Below are 18,937 nucleotides of genomic sequence, written 5' to 3'. Positions count from 1 at the left end.
TCGGCTCTTATTAATAGTAAATAAATCGTTCGCGTTGGGGCAATGACTAACGTAGCCTTGTGGCTTATGTTCATTTGGTTTTATCTTCCAGACCATCGCTCCGTGGAGGATGCCCGAGTTCTACAACAGGTTCCGGGGACGCCAGGATCTCTTCGAATACGCCCAGGTAGCGACTGTTCATTGTAGTGGCTTGGAATGTAGTAGTGTGCGACTGTGCTCGTTCTTCCATCTGGCACGCTTCATTGAACGTATACTGCTGACTTGTTATGTTTCAAAGGTATACATAACTTCGCTTTACAGTCCAAGTATTAACGCTGAGCATGCGACTTCCTTAGTGTTACAGCGAAAACGCCTCAAAATCCGTGTCGTCGTATTAGCCGAACAACAATACCTACGGCTCTAGGGGCTCTAGGACCCTGTGACTGCGCAGTGGTCCTACAGTGAAGTGATTTCGCCTTTTCAGAAGCACGGCATTGAGCTGCCAGTGACACCTAAAGCACCTTGGAGCATGGACGCCAACCTAATGCACGTCAGGTGAAGGCCATTTTCAAGAACCCCGACTAATAATGAACGCACGGACGCCACGCTCTTATATTAATTCCTTTTTTTGTGATACAAATTTCTAAACCATGCATCACAACCTGCAAGCTACTACTTTTTTCAGCCTTAGAAAACGATTCGCTTTGTGTCCTTGTTCTGGGATTTCTGTGTCTGTGTCTTTGCTCTGTGATGTTCTTTAGCTTTCACCATGTCATTTGGCTTCGATTGTTGATAAACAGTGAAGTCACCACTACCCTCATGATCGGACTGGGCAGGTGTTTTAAAGGGACACTGAAGTGATTTGTAAAGATTGCGGGATTACTAGCGCAAATTGTAGTCCGGAGTCCATAGGCCATGTTTCGATCACTCTGAGCGCGTTTACGCGAATTTATTTAGTAGAAAAATCATTTCGAAAATGCTGTCCTCCTCTCTGCACCCTCGCCCATTTTCTGTGGCGTTTTCGTGTGACGTCAGGAGGAGATGAGCTCCCAACTGGCTGCGCTACTGCACGGTTCGCCGACCTTCCGACCGAGTCAGTCGTGACAGCGTTTAGTCCGCCGGCCGCCGGCGGGTCGTCGCAATTCGCTCGCTCAGTTGAAACTAAGCCACAACACGTTTGTGAATGGAAGAATGTGCCTTTCTTTACTTTGTTAGTTTGTACACTGTATCAAGCTCCGAGTCCGGGTCGCTCCACACAAGCGCTGTACAAGTGCACATGCGACGCTTCGCTGACTTAAGACCACTTGAAGGTGGGAGAAGAGTAAATGAAGTCAATATAGGTACCAAGAAAACAACATCAACTGAAACTTTTACCATGCAGTGCCAAACTAGGGAGCAGAAAGCACTTTTTTGCACTGGATGAACAAGCACAGCGGTCAACAGAACGACAGCACGACTGCGAACGCTTTTCCGCGGAAGAAATGCAATTGCTAGACGTGAGATATTGTGGAAGTTTGGTGGACGCTTACTGCACAAGCGATATACAACAAATAGCCACCTAAAGTAATTGAAAAGCTAAAATTAAATAAAAGTGTAAACTGCTTATACATGATATATGTTATATATCCAATCTCGCCAGCGCTGGCTCGTGGCTGAGTGGTCTGAGGCGCTAGGATTATTCTTTTGCAAGTCGCAAGTTCGAATACCCGAAGGGTACGTGCTTTTTTTTTGTAAGTTGATTTTTTCGTTTTCGGCCAATGTTTTCTAAATTGAGTTCACCATTTTTGGGCCGTAACGTTCACTGCTACAAGAGCGAGTTCGCAAAACGCGCGCAGACTGACAATGACGCGATAGCGAGTTCTCGTTGCCGTGCTGTTGCCAAAAGCACCGACTGCTTGCGGGCAGTGGGCACAGGCCTGAATCAGTAGACCCTTGGCCTGGTGCGAACACGCTTTTTACGATACAGGCATGAGTGAGGCAAGCTCCAAATATGCGGGAAAAGCGCATGGCATTTGAGCGTCTGCGGTGACGCGGAGGGCGTTCATACACTGTGTAGGCCCCGCGGCTAGTGATTTCTACGATGCCTAGCCGTCCTGGAAGGCTTATCTTAGGCATTTTACAGCCGACAACTTTGCAAAAGCGCGGTACGGCGATTACTGAGATATCGAGAATGCCTATCCAACGATGCCCTCGGATGTCAAGCATGTTGTTTTACAGAACCGAAACCGAAACTTGTTTGAATGCTAACCTTGGACATCGTCCAATCACGGTGCCACCTCCTCCCGACGTCACAGCCTTTAGTTTGTGCGGCCGCCACAGACCGCGCATGGTAGTTTTTATTCTGTCCCGCTTTATAAAATAATTAACGACTTATGAACCGGATAAACGATGAAAAGTGTGGTAATTTGAGCCAGTCTACGCAGTGCGAGCAAAACCGGGAGCTTGACAAATTCACTTCAGTGTCCCTTTAATGCGAACTTGCGTGAGGAGAGGTGCGTAGGGGTGAAACATTAGCATAGCTTTGGCCGATCCGAGTGGGCGTAATTTTTTCGTTGAAAACTTTGCGCGTTGTTGCTGAAGCCAGACTTAATACCGCCACCTCATGAGTGCACTTATTCTCAAGAGATTGTAATATCGCTTACCGTTCTGTATAACGCTTGATCACGAACAACAGGCGATTGATATTCGTTCGAGTATATTGCAAAGCATCGTTATACAACATTGTGTACAGTGTTGGTCTGCTCGTCATTCATCACGAAATCATGAAAGTCGAAGGCGATGCACGTTTTGGCGCGCCAGCTCTTAGTCTCAGGCAGAGAGCGAACACACTTGGCTCATAATTAGCTTAACAGAGCTGTATGTGTGTGATGCGACGACATTAAGCCTGTCTGTGCCCTAGTCTGTTTACCAACACGAGGGAAGTCCGGAAACTACTTTGACGTACACAGGCTTGCGGGCATCACTTATATGTGCGTTCTCCGCTTCCTTTGCCGCATCAAGCTGAAGCCATATTGCAGGGCGGTTTGAGGCCCGGAACGTGAATCTCGCACAATTTTTTAAATTTTCGCGCACTTAACTTTCGCACCGTAATTTAAAGACAGGCGCGACCGTAGAACAAAGCGCCAGGGAAGCAATGAACAGCAACAGTGAGGCACATGAAATGAGACGAAATCATAGCGACGCTTTTATTAGCCTAATAGGGCTGCTGCACGAAAACGCTGGAGGCGGTTGGGCGCGTACAGTGCGAGCCGAGTCCACAAATAGAACCGTTGCTTTAGCAGTTTTGTGTTCTCATTCAGTGTGCGAGAGAGAGAGAGAGAGAGAGAGAGAGAGAGAGAGAGAGAGAGAGAGAGAGAGAGAGAGAGAGAGAGAGAGAGAGAGAGAGAGAGAGAGAGAGAGAAAATAAACTTTTAATAGAGCAAACGGTGGTGGTTGAGCCGTCACTCGATGGGGTGGGTTCGCCTCAGTCCAGGTACCCTTGGGCCTTGGCTGCAGCCCTGGCACGGGTGACCAGAAAGATGCGGTCAGCATGATGGGAGCTGGTCAGCAGGCCCTCCCACTGCTCTGGGGAAGGGTTGGGGTTGGGGGTAAGCGGTGGGGTGTTTTGACAGGCCCACACCATGGAGTAGGTAGTCTTAAAAAAGGGGCCGAAGAAACAGGTGAAGAAATAATATTTTTCTTTGTACGCTGCTTTCTTGTGGACATGAAATTCAAAGGCCGAAAGAATACGAGTATACCTGAGCGCGCCCTCCATGTGTTCTTTGTATAGTGGGAGATAGTAAACCTAAGCAAACTGTTTCCGAGTTGTATTTCTTCATTTCCCTGTTTTTTCGTTCAAAAGCATGTATTCTGTACAATTAGCTCAGCATTGCCAGTCATTCAATGCTTTAGTGACGGAAACACAAGCACCTACAAACTGTAATGGCCATAAGCATTCACACGGGACACGTGGACTCAAATTAAATCCCGCGCTCAGGCCCAATGACAGTAATTTCATGTAGCACGTGTGATAACTGAACATTGCGCGCAGTGAGTCATTGCGGCAATACCTGCTTTATTATCACGGATATGTGCAGCACACGACTTGTATTCTTGAGTGCTTCCGGGCAGTAGGAAGTTATCCGCTCATAAATTCAAATTTCAGGTGAAACGCCATGCTGCCGAGTCTGCTAAGCAAGGTATTGGCGTTGTGAAAAGCCACGTCCGAACGGATCCATTTAGGTTGATGCTGATAGTTTACTAACGTTCCACAATGACTAGAACGTGGTTTAACAACACGGAGGTTGGCGCCTCATGGTATTTTAAATGTACACAACGCGCGAAAACGTCTTTCTCCATTCACGGGACTTCACCCTACAGCTACGAGTCGGGGATACTGGAGAACCCTGACACGTCGGCACCCGAGGAAATTTACACCATGACCCGCGATCCTGCAAAAGCCCTAGAGGAGCCGGAAACGCTGGAGATCGAATTCAAAAGAGGTCAGTTTGGTGTGGCTATAGTATGATAGAGAAGATAAAGAAGATAGATTCTCTATCACGATCGATCAGGTGATAGAGAAGTGCGCTGAGTATACTGAACCCCTATATATAGCCTTCATAGATTATGAGAAAGCATTTGACTCGGTCTAAACCCTAGCAGTCATTCAGGCATTACGGAAGCAGGGGGTATATGAGCATTATGTAAGAATACTAGAGGATATCTACAATGGGTCTACAGCTACCATCATCCTCCATAGGGAGAGCAGTAAAATACCTATAAGAAAGGGTGTCAGACAAGGAGACACAATCTCTCCAATGTTATTCACAGCATGCTTACAAGAAGTATTCAGAACGTTGGATTGGGAACAGGTGGGAGTAAGGGTTAATGGAGAATACCTCAGTAACCTCAGATTTGCTGATGACGTTGCCTTGCTAAGTAACTCGGGGGACGAATTGCAGAGCATGCTTTCTGCACTGGGCGAACAGAGTAGAACCGTGGGTCTGAAAATTAATATGCAGAAAACTAAAGTAATGATCAATAACCTCGGTACAGCACAGCAGTTTGAGATAGGTGGCGAGAGAGTGGAAGTGGTAAGCGAATATATCTACTTAGGCCAAGTTGTGACCCCAGATCCCAACCATGAGGCAGAGATAATTAGACGGATCAGAATGGGGTGGGGTGCATATGGCAGACATTCTCGGATAATGAATAGCAGCCTACCATTGTCGCTGAAGAAGAAAGTGTATGACAGCTGCATCTTACCGGTACTCACCTACGGGGCAGAAACTTGAAGGCTGACGAAGAGGGTTCAACTTAAATTGAGAACGACTCAGCGGGCAATGGAGCGGAAAATGATAGGTGTAACATTAAGGGACAAGAAGAGAGCGGAGTGGGTCAGGGAGCAAACTGGTGTTAAAGACATATTAGTAGAAATTAAGAAGAAGAAATGGACGTGGGCAGGGCATGTAATGCGAAGGCAAGATAACCGCTGGTCATTAAGGGTAACAGAGTGGATCCCTAGAGAAGGCAAGCGTTGCAGGGGGCGGCAGAAAGTTAGATGGGCAGATGAGATCAAGAAGTTTGCGGGGATAAATTGGTCACACTTGGCACAGGACCGAGGTAATTGGAGAATAATGGGAGAGGCCTTTGCCCTGCAGTGGGCGTAGATAGGCTGGTGATGATGATGATGATAGTATGAAGGGTCTTCGAGCATGCGCCCTCTTGGTGCGAACAATCTACGTGAATAATATGAGCAAGCAGTGACAATCATAAATTGAAACTACGAATCACTTGCACTGTGAGGCACACGCAGTTAACTGACAATCGGGAGCGGCAATGTTGGCTGAATTCCTTATTCATCAAAACTAGAGAAGGACCTATTTTTAACTGCATACATGTCTAACAGTGATTCTTTATACTTCACCATTAAAAAAAAAACACTACGATGTGCCCCCAAAATAAAGTAGATGACATTTTAAACGCGCGGTGTGGATCTCCTCAGCCATTATTCAGGCTATCACAACCAGCAAAAGAATGAGGCCGTGAAAAAGTGCTTATTTTGCGTAAATACGTGTAAATAATTGTCTCTTTAAAACGAACCGACCCTTCCTGGCCGGTTGAAATATATCTTGTTTTCTTGTGATTCCAACTTGATTCCATATCTTGTGATTCCAGCTTCATTGTCGTGGCACTGCATTTCAGACATAAAAATTTGTCCTTGGTGAAGCTGCGCGAAATATATAGCGGCTTAAACGCAGGCCGGGGCGAGGTTCTTCTGCGACTGTGCTTGATCAGTGTTGAAGAGTGGTTCCGAGTAATGTTGGTTAGTGCCTTCGTATTTCACTATTACAGTGTTTTCTTTTTCTTCTTTTTTTTCTATTTTAGGGAAGCCTGTTATGGTCACAAACCTTTCGGACGGCAGCCAAAAGACAGACTCCTTGGAATTGTTCCTCTACTTGAACAAAATTGGGTACGCGATCTTATTAAGTGACACGACAGAGTCATTTGTCCTGTAAGAGACATTACCATTTTGATCTTGACTTGTACGTACGGGGTTCACATTGAAAAGCATCCTGTTCTCCTTACACGTTGCTGACTCAGAGGCCGTCATGGTGTGGGCCGCATCGACATCGTGGAAAATCGAGTTATTGGAATGAAATCGCGCGGTAAGCTTGCCGTTTATGATGTCTTTGATACACAAAATGAACTACTTGGTAGGAAATAGATAGTTACCGACTTTATTTTCACCGAACACAAAAGCTCCAATGTACTTTCAGATGCACTCTTAACGAATTCAGATCCATATAGCACTGTATCTATAGAAGTGCCGTCGTCACCTTTCGTTAAATCGCGTGGCAGGTGTGTACGAGACGCCGGCTGGAACCATCCTGCACGTTGCTCACCTGGACCTCGAGGTGTTTGCCATGGACAAGGTATTGTTATGCCTTCCCAACCATCGACCCTACTCCCTTCCCGCTCAAGACCCTGCATGCTCACGAAATATACCGTTGTTTTTGAATGGCTTATCTTCAGCCCGTGTACCACATGGTGTGTCTTAAGCCCTTGCGAAAATGTTTCAATGTTCTCATTGGCAAACCGCGTTGTTTCAAGGCTTCGTCCCCGCGCCGTATGCATATAGGACTTTCGAAGGAAAAGTTTGGTGGTTCCAAAACATTTCGCAATTTGCCGCTGCCGTGAACAAGGGCCGTTCTGTCGCCCGAGACATGTCGCATCACTGAATTCACATGCGAATTCCCACAACGTGTGCTGGGCTTTATGCGTCACTTTCGCCACTTAAAAGATAGGAAATTTCGTGATACGCCATTGAGAGTGAGGCCAAGGCTCGACCGACTTGTTTTCACGCAGGAAGCAAAAATTAAGTCTTTAATGCACTTCGATCGAACTTAGCGCGATATATCCACTGGCACTTCTCCGTTAGGCTGCACCAGCATGACATGACCCATTGTTGCTATGCTCGGACTCCTGCATGGTTGCACAAGGCAACCTGTGGGCTAAATGTTCTCTTCGCCACTGCGACTCAGAACGATTTCGCGAGTCCGCAACAGCTATTCGTGCGGCTAAATGGCGCTTAAAAGACGTTCAAAATAATGTGGCCTTAGATTGCCAAAAGTAAACAGTACAATATTCGGCGAACATTTTTGTGCGGTTATTGATTTATACAAAAATAAAAAAAAACACATCGAATGGTAATTTAAGACACAGCTGCAAAGAGGCCTTATGAGTTGAATTCACGCCGGTACGTAACTTCAAGGCACCGCATGGTCATGGCCACACATGACAAAAATAGTAAACTAGAATAAACGCGGTGTTTAGGTTTCACTGGTGGTTTTAGTTGTCTCCAGACGTTGAGTCTAATTACTGGCGCCGGTGATTCAGCATCCCGGGAGCTTTCCCTATTTTCTTTAATTTACTCTCACTGTACTTCTTCGCACGTCGTCATTGCAGGAAGTGCGAAGGATCAAGCAAGGCCTTTCTCTGGAATTCTCCCGTCAAGTCTACGGCGGTACGTTGAACAGGTTTTTGCATTGTGCTGAAAGTTGGTGGTGTAAAATACGTCAGGGCTTGGTTATATGAGGGCGTGAGCTGCTTTTATGTGTGCAGATCGTTGGTACTGGCTCTTGAATTGTTGCCCAGCCAATTTTCCACTGAAGTTATCTGGCCGTTGCATACTGTTCACAGTTTTAAATGTCTTAAAATGACCTTAAATCGCTCATTGACCTTCAATGACCTTACATGGCTCATTGGGCGAAAAAGCCGCCTTCCTGCGTCCATAGCAAAGAAACATTTCCTAAGCCCACGTGACTATAGTCAACGGAGCAAAAAGTACAAAGTAATGTAACTGAGTTGAAACGAAAATGAGGCAAATTTCGGTCCACATGACATTCGAACGGTGGTTCTTTTGAATGCAAGTAGAGCACGCATCACGTATGCCCCTGCAGCTCCATGGCTAAGCTGACTAAAAGGGGGACCTAGTGAATGCTTCGTGAAACAGGTGTTAGACATAATGTACTGAGTGAATTAGTGTTTCTAAGTGAATTAGAAACAGGTGTTAGACATAATGTACTGAGCTACACATGAGTAATAGTACTGACACCAATTTTAAAGCAAAGCTTTTTACCTCTTCACCCAAGGGTTCTTCGCGACCGTTGGTGTCAACAAAAAACTCCCACGAACAAATTAAATAATTTTCTGGCACCGCCAGGAATCGAACCTGGAAATAATAGAATAACAAAGCGAGAGCCCGTTGTCTTACCGATTTAGCTACGAGCCCACGCAGGGACGGGCAAGACAGGTGGTGCACTCACCAAGAACATCTACTGGTTTACCCCACTGCATTCTCGCTGAATGCCACGTGATAGCATCACGCGACCTCTGGTGCCGCAGTGCGCTCCATCCACGGCACGTCTAGCGGCCCTGTGCGCACCTTACGCCTGTGCTAGGAGTTACAAAAATAAAAGGAAGCTCTCACCAACGCATGACATCTCACTTCTAGTACGCCATTGTGCTAAAGCCTGTGGCCGCCAGTGTTCACGTACAAAATCACAGCTCCTTGTCGTCCCCCCTCACGCATAACGACACATCAAGGAACACATTCAAATACTCCTTGATGGCCAGGCCACCACTCCAGGCACCAGAATTAAGATCCTGGGCCTACATCTCCTGGCCAACACCAGGAGTTACGTATACTTGCAGCGCATCAAACACAGCATGAATCAAATCATACACATGATCAGGCGCGAGTTGCCACCAAGAAGCGAAGCCTCACGGAATCCGATACCTTTCGATTAATTCAAGCTTTTGTCCTCTCGAGAACCGCTTACGTCAACCCCCTGTCTTCTCGGCAAGGAGGACATAAGGATGCTTCATATAATGATTAGAAAGGTGTTTGAGCAGGCCATTGGTCTTGCCGTGAGTGCGTCCACAGAGAGGCTTCTTAGCACACGGCTCCACAACACGGTGGAAGAGCTGATAGAGGGCGATCTTTCTAACCAGAAGCTCTTTCTAACCAGAACTGCGGCGCGTCGCTACATTCTCCACCAGATTGGCTGGGAAGCACAGAATGTAGCTCCGCTTGATGTACTCCCGGTCTCTTGGCGACAAGAACTAAAGATGCTCTCTTTGCTTAGAAATATGAACCCCTCACACGATGAGGGTCGCCGACAAGCACGGGCTCAAGCGCTCAACACTACCCTCGGTGGGAATCATGCCGTTATCTACACATACGCCTCGCAGCATCGAGGGCGAAGTACGCCATCATCGTGGCTACCTCCAGAACCAACCTCCTTGCGTGTTCCTCACTCAAGACCCAAAACCTGACGGCAGCAGAAGAGGCAGCCATCGCCTTGGCTTTCATTCAACCAGGGGTTCGGAAGGTAGTTACCGATTCCCAACTAGTCTACCGGAATTGTCAGTGAGTTAGGGTGTCCCGACCTGCACTGCGTGTGCTAAAGAACCACTCCCCAAACAGTTCCATTCAGCCCATCTGGACACCCGCTCACGCGTTCATGGAGGGTAACGAATACGGCCACCGACAAGCCTGCACTTTTACCCCCGTGCTAGGGAGCTGCATCAGTACAGTCAACCGCTTGTCATGTTCAGGGAGATAACCCAGCATTATCGCCTTCAGAGACAAACCCTACCTCCGCCTTACCCTGGCTTTTCCAGAGAACCACAAACTACCCCATGGCTACAATCCGGCTCCTTCCCACACGCGACGCGTTTTCATTTAATATGCACTGGCATTGCTACGATGCTGAAATGTAAAATTTGCTCAGAACTAGGAACACCTCGCCACATAATAAGGGTGTTCGACTTTAGCCCTGAGCACCCTCCTTTTTTTCCGTCAACTATACCCAACAAGAGCAACGGGAGATGCGGCTGTCCAGCCCCTCTCTGCCTACCGAGCTTCAGCTGGTGGACACAGCACAGGCGGGGCGGACTGCATATGGGCTCCAGTGAAGAAGGAACCACTCCCCTGTGCCGCACTATGGGCCGTTCAGAAATCTGAATAGAAGTATCTCCCCCTCCTCCTTCACCTCCTCCGTCTCTGCGACCGATCTCGTCGCCTCCGTCCGCGGAGGCAGAGACGGAGAAGTGAGATCGTCTAACACCTGGTTTAAGCTTCCTTTAATTTTGTAAAAAAAAAAGAGTTTCCACTCATGTGCTACACCAATAAAACTCAACCAACCACCGTTCATGCATCATGCATCGATTTAACCTTACCAAGAATATCCGTTTGAAGTAATATAGGGTGTGGTTAAGTGCATTTCACTTCTCTCTGGTTTCACTATTGGTAGAGCGACGTGAGTGAATTTAAGTACGTCGCATGGGCAATCGCTGTGAGTGCCGTTTACAGCTTTGCTTTCCAACCACATTCACAGGGTTGATTGGCGCGATCTTTTTTTTTGTTTTTTGGTTTTTATGCTGTGAACAATACCTCTTAGCCCATTAATAATGAAAATCGAACAAGCATAGAAGTAGTTACCCATACAAAAATATTGTATGGTCGGCTATAGAAAATCATTTTTATGGTCGTCTTTAGCTATTTGGCCCAATAATCTTTAGACTTTTCTATGGCTGTCTTTAGCGATTCGTATCGCCATTCCTATGGGTGTCTTTAGCTTCTTCTATAACCGGTTCTATGGCTGTCTTTAGCTATTCTTATCGACATTCCTATGGGTGTCTTTAGGTTCTTCTATAGCCGGTTATATGGTTGTCTTTAGCTATTCGTATCGACATTCCTATGGGTGTCTTTAGATATTCGTATCGACATTCCTATGGGTGTCTTTAGATATTCGTATCGACATTCCTATGGGTGTCTTTAGCTATTCGTATTGAAATCCGTATGGGTGTCTTTAGCTTCTTCTATAGCCGGTTCTATGGCTGTCTTTAGCTCTTCTTTCGATATCGCTATGGCTATAGAAGAATCTAAAGACACCCATAGGAATGTCGATAGGAATGGCTAAAGACAGCCATAGAAATGTCTAAAGATAATTGGGCCAAATAGCTAAAGACAACCATAAGAAGGTTTTTCAATAGCCGACCATACAATATTTTTGCATGAGCTGCAGCCAGAAGAGAATCACCACCACTTGAAACACAGCGACAGCAGCAGCCGCTGAGAAATTATTAACACGCTGCCATGCCGGCATAGAGCCTTGCAGATCTCTAGAAGTTGTCCTGTGGCACTTAGGTGCATTCTGTAATATATGCTCCGTGAACACTTCAGCAATATAGGGGGAGTGCGAGGTTGCGATTGCAAACACTTCGCCAGTTTTCATTCACAAAAGGCTTAAACACAGGCATTCAAGGAAAGCAAAATCAAGGGGTTTATTCATTCCATTCATCACATAAATGGCTACTATCTACGTTACTTCACCACCAGTAAACAGTTGTTCACATACGCAGATCGAAACACAGCACACGCATTCCAACACTCTGGCTCACGCTTAAGTGACTCGCTCGACAGCCACACTACGCGGCACATTCCCCGCGAGCGTCCGCCGAGACACAAATACCTACAGGTGCTGGGTAGTCCACAGAAAAGAAAGCACTCAGAAGTCGTTCATTACACTCAGTACTCAACGCACACAGCTGCAAGTTCGGTGGCTAAAATGGAAATGCACTCTCAATAAAACAATGAAGATGGTCGCACACAATGCAATGATAAAAAAAAACGTTTTCCCAAGTTCACTCAATTAGTTCCTTGTAAGTTTTCTCAGTTCGCGAAAAAATTATTTTCGTCACATCACCGCGGCCAAATCTTCACTTCTGTCTACGTTGCAGTGCCCATGTGGTGCAGGGTAGTTTAGAAAAGTATTCGTGAACACCAAAAAAAGTCCTGCATTTCTCGCACTATAGAGTCTCTTCTGTTCGTAAGATCACTCACCCTAGAGTTTTGCGTACGATGAAATTCCTGTCACAGTATCGCAGGTATCCATTTTCGCATGACTTGAAGTTGATGTTGAATTAACCGTAACACTGTCACCGTAAACACCGGAATTCACGACACCAAAAAGCGACACATTTGCTTGGCGTCACACCATCTACACGAGCACATTGCCGTCGTGTCGAAATTCCCAGCACCAGGCAACACGTGCCATGCCCGCGCACATGAGCAAGGAGACGAAATGTGGCTGACTGAGTACATCCAGGTATAAGCGGGTCCATCGCGATAGCAAATAGTGCGGAGATACATGCCCATCTTTCGATCTTTTTCTAACTTGTTCGCTGGTAATTATTTTTTTTGTAAATACAAGATCGCTTAACGTTTTGTTTTCTTCATCCGAAAAAAAGTTGTATCTGTTCTCAGTACTCAGGGAACATTGTCTGTCACTAGCATTGCTGCGCGCAGGAATACTAACACAGCGCGGGCCGCACGGCCGTGTCCTTCGGTACCCATCGCCAAAACCAGTATGCCAAACAAACAACAGAAAATAAAACAGGAAGCAGGGGTGTCCCCTCTACCCTTTCATCGCTTCCCAGAATTTCTTCACCGCGCCTCCTCCGGTCCTGCGTGGGTCGCTCTCCCCCTTTCTCAATGACTAATCTGAAAGTGGGGTCCGCGGGAGAAAGAATGCGGTTGTTCGCAGCTTCCACCATATTTCTGAGAGAGCGTACCGTGGGCCGCGAAAGTTACTTCCAATCTGCTTCGACGCTGTGAGGGCCGTTTTCAGAGAAGCCCGCTTTTTCACTTGACCGCGGCAGCGAAGGGCCACAGAGGAATAATTCTACGAACTTATACGTCTTTCGGTCAACGTTCATTTGAAAGCTTTGCGGACGCGCAGTATCCAAAGTTGCAACCTGAATTTGAGCGTTAATCAGTAGCTTCTGTTCATTGTACTTTTCCCGTATTGTTGGTATAATAAGTACCTAACCTTATTGAACAAATACGCTCATATAACCGGCCAATCAACCTCATCATCGTTATCCAATCTGTGTTGTAGATGTAGCTAGGTAAATCATGAGTATATGAATTTTGCGTCATAAGTCATATTGAAACCAGCAGAATAGGATTTAATGGTTGCTCGAATTATACCTTTATAGCTAACACTTCTCGATTAGCGGCTGGAAACTTGGAGCCTTATGTTACTATGTAGTTAGCTAAAGAAGCCTTTATGGATGCAGGCTTGTATCCAAACGCTTTCTTAATGCGGGCAAAATGTTGCCTAATTATCACACATCTAAAAGTTTACAGTTATATATTGTACTGTACCCAGCCGCAGAAGCTCTTATGGCTGCCTCACTTTAGCTTTAAAACAAATGCTCTCCAATAGCTGGCAGAAGACATCCGTATGGTTCCAAGTTTCTAGACTTAGAGCTAAAGAACAGCCCATAGCCAGCCAAATGAGCTTTTATGGCTTTCTCTCTATAGCTTTAGGACGAACTCTTTTCAATAGCTGGCAAAAGACAGCTCAATGGTTTGAAGTCTGTAGACTTAGAGCGAAACAACGGCCTATAGCCAGCCGAATGAGCTTTTATGGCTTTCTCTCTATAGCTTTAGGACGAACTCTTTTCAATAGCTGGCAAAAGACAGCTGAATGGTTTTGAGTCTGTAGACTTCAAGCTAAAAAATGGTCTATAGCCAGCCAAAAGAGCTTTGCCGTGGCTGGTCTATAGAAATAAAGCCATACATATTTCTTTAGCTGGCTACAGTTACTTGAATAGCTGTGACTCTATAGACTAAACACACTAGGATGTTCTATAATCGTCTAAAGAGAATTGTATGGTTTACAGTCTTTAGTGCAGGATCTATAAAAACTTCAATAGCTGGCTATAGCCTAATTTATGCCTTTTTATGGGTGACCATAGAGACCCATAGGCGGCCATAGCTCACCATACATTTTTCAATAGACGCCCATAAGGCATTTTTGTATGGGTACAATCAATTTCTTTCAAACAATTTCAGTTTCAGCCGCCGGCAGCACAGATCGCAGCTCTGGGCCATGGCGGACGGTGTTACGTCACACTGTTCGGGCCGCAAAACTGCAAGTTTTGACGTCAATCTTGAACCCGTGACATCATTTGCGTCTTCTGTATCGTCTGCGGTAGTCCCAGGTGGCCTGCACTGGCTCGCCTAAGCTTGCGGCACTTGCGGCGTCAACCGAACCGAGGGAAATTTGAAAAGTAATTTGGTAATTCGTGTTATTGGACGCTATTTGCTGGGTTTAATTTTTAATTGGGACACATTTGAGATTATTTATGTTCATGGTGTTGCCTTCAATTGGTTTTTGAAAACATATAGCGTTAATTTTTTGCCACTTTGCCAAAGTTGATGATGCCGTTGAGAGACCCGCCTGGCGAAACGCGACCACCGCTAAAAGCAACGCAGGAGAGTTTTTCCCGTTCCGGAAAGGGCTACCCAACGTTACCCAGAACCGGCGGGTTCCCAGGGGCGTAGGATATCTTTTGTCCCGATGGTAGTGATTTCGCTGGCGCTCGCAATCTGAGCTAGCTCGCGGCCGGGCAAATTAAAATTGATTTTGATGTGTTTTCCGACGCGACTGGCTGAAAAAATTCCCCGCATTTCCCCGAGGAGAAGAATGTGAAAGTGCGAATGCACAAGTTGAATTTGCGCGGTTCGGTAATGTTCGCGAAAGAGAGATCACACACACACACACAACTACAAAGAAAGAAAGATGCATTTATTCACAGACACCTATTTGTGTTGTCGTTGTACTTGATTGCTAGAGCGGATCTCAGCTTTGAAATTTCGTGTCAGTACTCCTTTAAGCAGGTGCATTAGCCCTTCTCACGCCCGATTCTTGGCCAATCCCCCACGTGGGTATGTGCCATGTCAGCGGCCAGGCTGCGCGCGCCCATCTCCACGTGCGCGGACATCACCGGTGGACGCAGGTTCAGGGTCGCTTAAGAAGTGCATTGCACTTAAAAATTGCTGTAAGGCACCTTTATAAACTCAATTTATAAATTTGGTATCAGTACCCCTTTAATCATGCTAATTACGGTATCAGCAATTATGTTAACAGCAAGGTACGTACCGCTAAATCTATTCTTTGCGTGTCAATGTCCCCGGTCATGTCCACGATTGACGCTCGTAGTGCCATCATGCGGCATCCGCAGAAACCTGCAATCGTACGGCGCTACCCCAACCGATGGTTCGCGAGCAGTGGCAACGGGGGGTATGTACGGGTCTGACCCACTGATCTCCACTAGAGTTGCTGGATGGCGCTTCGAGCTCTCCGGCGCGCGGCCGCCGGAAGTTCGAGCGCTCGTCCCGGCAGTCGGGCAAATGGCCGCCGTTCCAGCATAGCACATGCTACGTATGGGCTGGTTTTGCACGCATTCCGCCAAGAAATGCCTGCTTGTTGCGCCGTCAACTGCACAAGCAGACCAAAGAAGTCGCCTGGGAAGACGTTCCACTTGGAAGTATGACAATATTCTGTACGACGTGCGTGATACGCAGCGAAACGCAAATGTCAAATCCGTCTCGTTAAGCTGTGGCTCTTGTTACGCAGATTCCCTCGCTCTAAGCCGGATTTATACCGGCGTTCGGTGGCGAACTTATACCCTAGTTACACGGCGAAAGTAACTGCAGTTAAGTTTAACGTGGTTACTAAACTTGAACCGCGGTTATCGCAAACTGTGGTTTTGGCTGTTAGACGCGAAATTGCAAGTTTGGTGACCGCGGTCACTTGATTGTGCGCATCACAAAATAAATTACCACATTTTTAACTTCACGATAAAAAAACAAAAGAGAAGCAGTGTTGACAAAAAAAATATCCTTAAAGCAGTCGCTTCTGACCCAAACACAACGCACTCGCGCGCGGCGAAGAGAGGGGCTTCCCCAACAGCTCGCAACCGGCTTGGTTTGCTTAGGTCTGTTCGGTGTTGGGAACTTTCGGCTTAGCATCCCGGTAGATATTTGACCACCGCTATCTCTACAACTGCGAATTACAATCCATAGCACAATTTTTCACCGCACTAACATCAATTTTCTCGCATATAGAAGTTCTTTTCCGCGATCACATTCATTTTGAAGAGCGGCGATGCGATAAGCTGTTGCTGCCGTGGTCTGGGCCGGTTCGGGCCGCTAGCAGTGCCCTGCGGGCAGGCGCGCCGGCGTGTATGCAGGCACGGCCGAAGCGGCGCCGATCGTTTCCGAGTGCTGAAAGCGCTTCAGGATTGCCTGCTATATCCATTTTTGGCGGACGACGCGCGGAATTTACAAATTTAGCACGGCTTTTGTCGTAGTTGATCGGGCGGATCGGGAAACGAGCCGCTGCTTACGGGCAGTCGCGCTGATTGCGAGAGCCGTGCAAAGAACGCAAGCGCGTCTTGGGGACAGCTTTGGGGCGCCCGCTATTTGAGAACCTTCGTCTCTTCCGAACGCCAGGTGATTTTGTTTTCGCCTCCGCTGATGCGCCGCCACTTGCGTCCGAACTGACTTGTGCGATTTTGAGCACTGCGGCGGCGGAAACTGCGGTTAGCGTGACCGAACTGAGGTGGCCAAGCTGCAGTTTGCGTTAACCGTGGTTAGCGACGTAACCGCAGTTTCGTCTGTCGTGTAACGCAGCAAACTGCGGTTTTGTCTAACTGCGGTTCGCTTAAGCTGTGCCCGTGTAACCAGGGTATTAGGAAGGGACAAATGCGCTCCATCCCCGGGCAGCAGGCTCTGCAGTGACCACTTTACTTACAACTGTTCTGACAGAACGGACGCATGAACTCGGCTACAGCCTGACGCCGTGCCCACGTTGTTTTCTTTCTAGCATAAAATCCTAGCGTAAATTTCTACCATAAATCCCGTTCTAGCTCCGTCGTCTGCTCTCAAACCAAGACCCAAGCGAGATTTTCGTTCTCCTTCGCAATTACATTCTGCTTCATATTAACGTCGCATGCTTCGGTATAGCATAAGTTGCGATCTGAACGCGATGTGTATAGCCAAAATGCAATAAAGTGGAAAAACAAATGCCAAAATGCGTCAATGGGGACGCTTATCAGCGGTTGAAAAGCGTAGCAGACGCCCGACTTCCGGGACGAGCCTTTGAACTTCCGGTGGCCGTGCGCGCGCCCGGCCGCGACAGCGGCGAAGCGCCATCCAGCAATTAAGTGGAGATCAGTGGTCTGACCTTGGGCCCAACGTTACTCTTTGACCTCCACAGTCGTCAACCGGTACCCGCAGCTCGACGCACAATTACTTCGAAGTTGCTTGGCACGTCGCAAGGCTCAGGATCCTAGAAGGCTAGCCTTCTAGGATCCTGAGTATACTGTTCTAGCTAGAACAGTATACTCCAGGATCCTAGAACAATACTCCTGGATGGCCAGGCTATCATTCCAAGCCCCAGCATCAAGACCCTGGGCCAATATCTTCAGGCCAACACCAAGAGTGACGTATCCTTGCAGCACCTCAAACACAGCATCAATCAAATCATACACATGAAAAGGCGAGTTGCCACCAAGAAGCGAGGCCTCAAGGAATCCAATAATTTTCGATTAGTTCAAGCTTCTGTCCTCTAAAGAATCACTTACGTCAACCCCCTGTCTTCTTCTCGGCAAGGAGGACATAAAGATGCTTTATACAATGATTAGAAAGGCGGTTGAGCAAGCCATCGGTCTTCCCATGAGTTCGTCCACAGAGAGGCTGCTTAGCACGGGGCTTTATACATGCTGGAAGAGCTGATAGAGGGCCAGAAGCTACAGAAACTCCGAATAAGCAGAACTGCGGTGGGTCGCCGCATCCTTCCCCAGGTTGGCTGGGCAGCACAGAACGTCACTTCGCTTGTTGTACTCCTTGACTTTTGGCGACAAGAACTAAAGATGCCCCCTTTGCTTATAAATATGATCCCCTCACACCACGAGGGTCACCGACAAGCACGGGCTCAAGCGCTCAACACTACCCCCGGTGCGGATCATGCAGTTATCTACACAGACGCCTCCCAACGTCAAATGCAGCAGTACGCCATCATCGTGGCTACCTCCAGCACCAACCTTCTTGCTTGTGCCTCACTCAAGACCGAAGACATGACGGCAGCAGAAGAGGCAGCCATCGCCTTGACTCTCACTCAACCAGGGGTTTGTAAGGTAGTCACCCATTCCCAACAAGCCTACCAGAATTACCAGTCGGGTTTGGTGTCCCGACCTGCACTGCGTGTGCTAAAAAACCACTCCCCAAATGGTTCCATTTAGCTCGTCTGGACACCCGCTCACGCTTCCATGGAGGGCAACGAATACGCCCACCAAGACTGTTCTTTTGCCCCCGTGCTATGGAGCTGCACGAGGACAGTCACCCGCTTGTCTCGTTCAGGAACATAACGCAGCATTATCGCCTTCTGAGACAGACCCTACCTTCTTCTTACCCTGACCTTTCCATAGAACAACAAACTACCTTACGGCTCATACAATCCGGCTCCTTCCCACCGCCGACGCGTCTTCACTTAATGCACCCGAATCGCTCCGACGCTGAATGTAAATTTTGCTCTGAAGTAGCAACACTCTTCCA

The 18,937-nt window shown here is 47.4% G+C and overlaps 1 protein-coding gene across 2 annotated transcripts in view; it reads left to right on the top strand.

Annotated features, from left to right (window-relative positions):
* Nucleotides 1-18,937, top strand: part of LOC144143603 (argininosuccinate synthase-like) — a 200,824-nt gene that overhangs the window by 165,497 nt on the left and 16,390 nt on the right. For both annotated transcript variants that reach the window (XM_077675444.1, XM_077675434.1), the window contains exons 5-11: nt 92-166; nt 464-534; nt 4,339-4,460; nt 6,346-6,430; nt 6,562-6,626; nt 6,820-6,893; nt 7,927-7,984. In XM_077675444.1, coding sequence (XP_077531570.1) covers nt 92-166; nt 464-534; nt 4,339-4,460; nt 6,346-6,430; nt 6,562-6,626; nt 6,820-6,893; nt 7,927-7,984 — 550 coding nt within the window. The remainder of the gene's footprint in view (nt 1-91; nt 167-463; nt 535-4,338; nt 4,461-6,345; nt 6,431-6,561; nt 6,627-6,819; nt 6,894-7,926; nt 7,985-18,937) is intronic.

Source organism: Haemaphysalis longicornis, unplaced genomic scaffold, assembly GCF_048455015.1.
Source record: "Haemaphysalis longicornis isolate Haplotype H1 unplaced genomic scaffold, Haemaphysalis longicornis Haplotype H1 scaffold_1, whole genome shotgun sequence".
Lineage (NCBI taxonomy): Eukaryota > Metazoa > Arthropoda > Arachnida > Ixodida > Ixodidae > Haemaphysalis > Haemaphysalis longicornis.
Note: the sequence above shows the minus strand (reverse complement) of the source record. Positions and strands in the feature narration are given on the sequence as shown.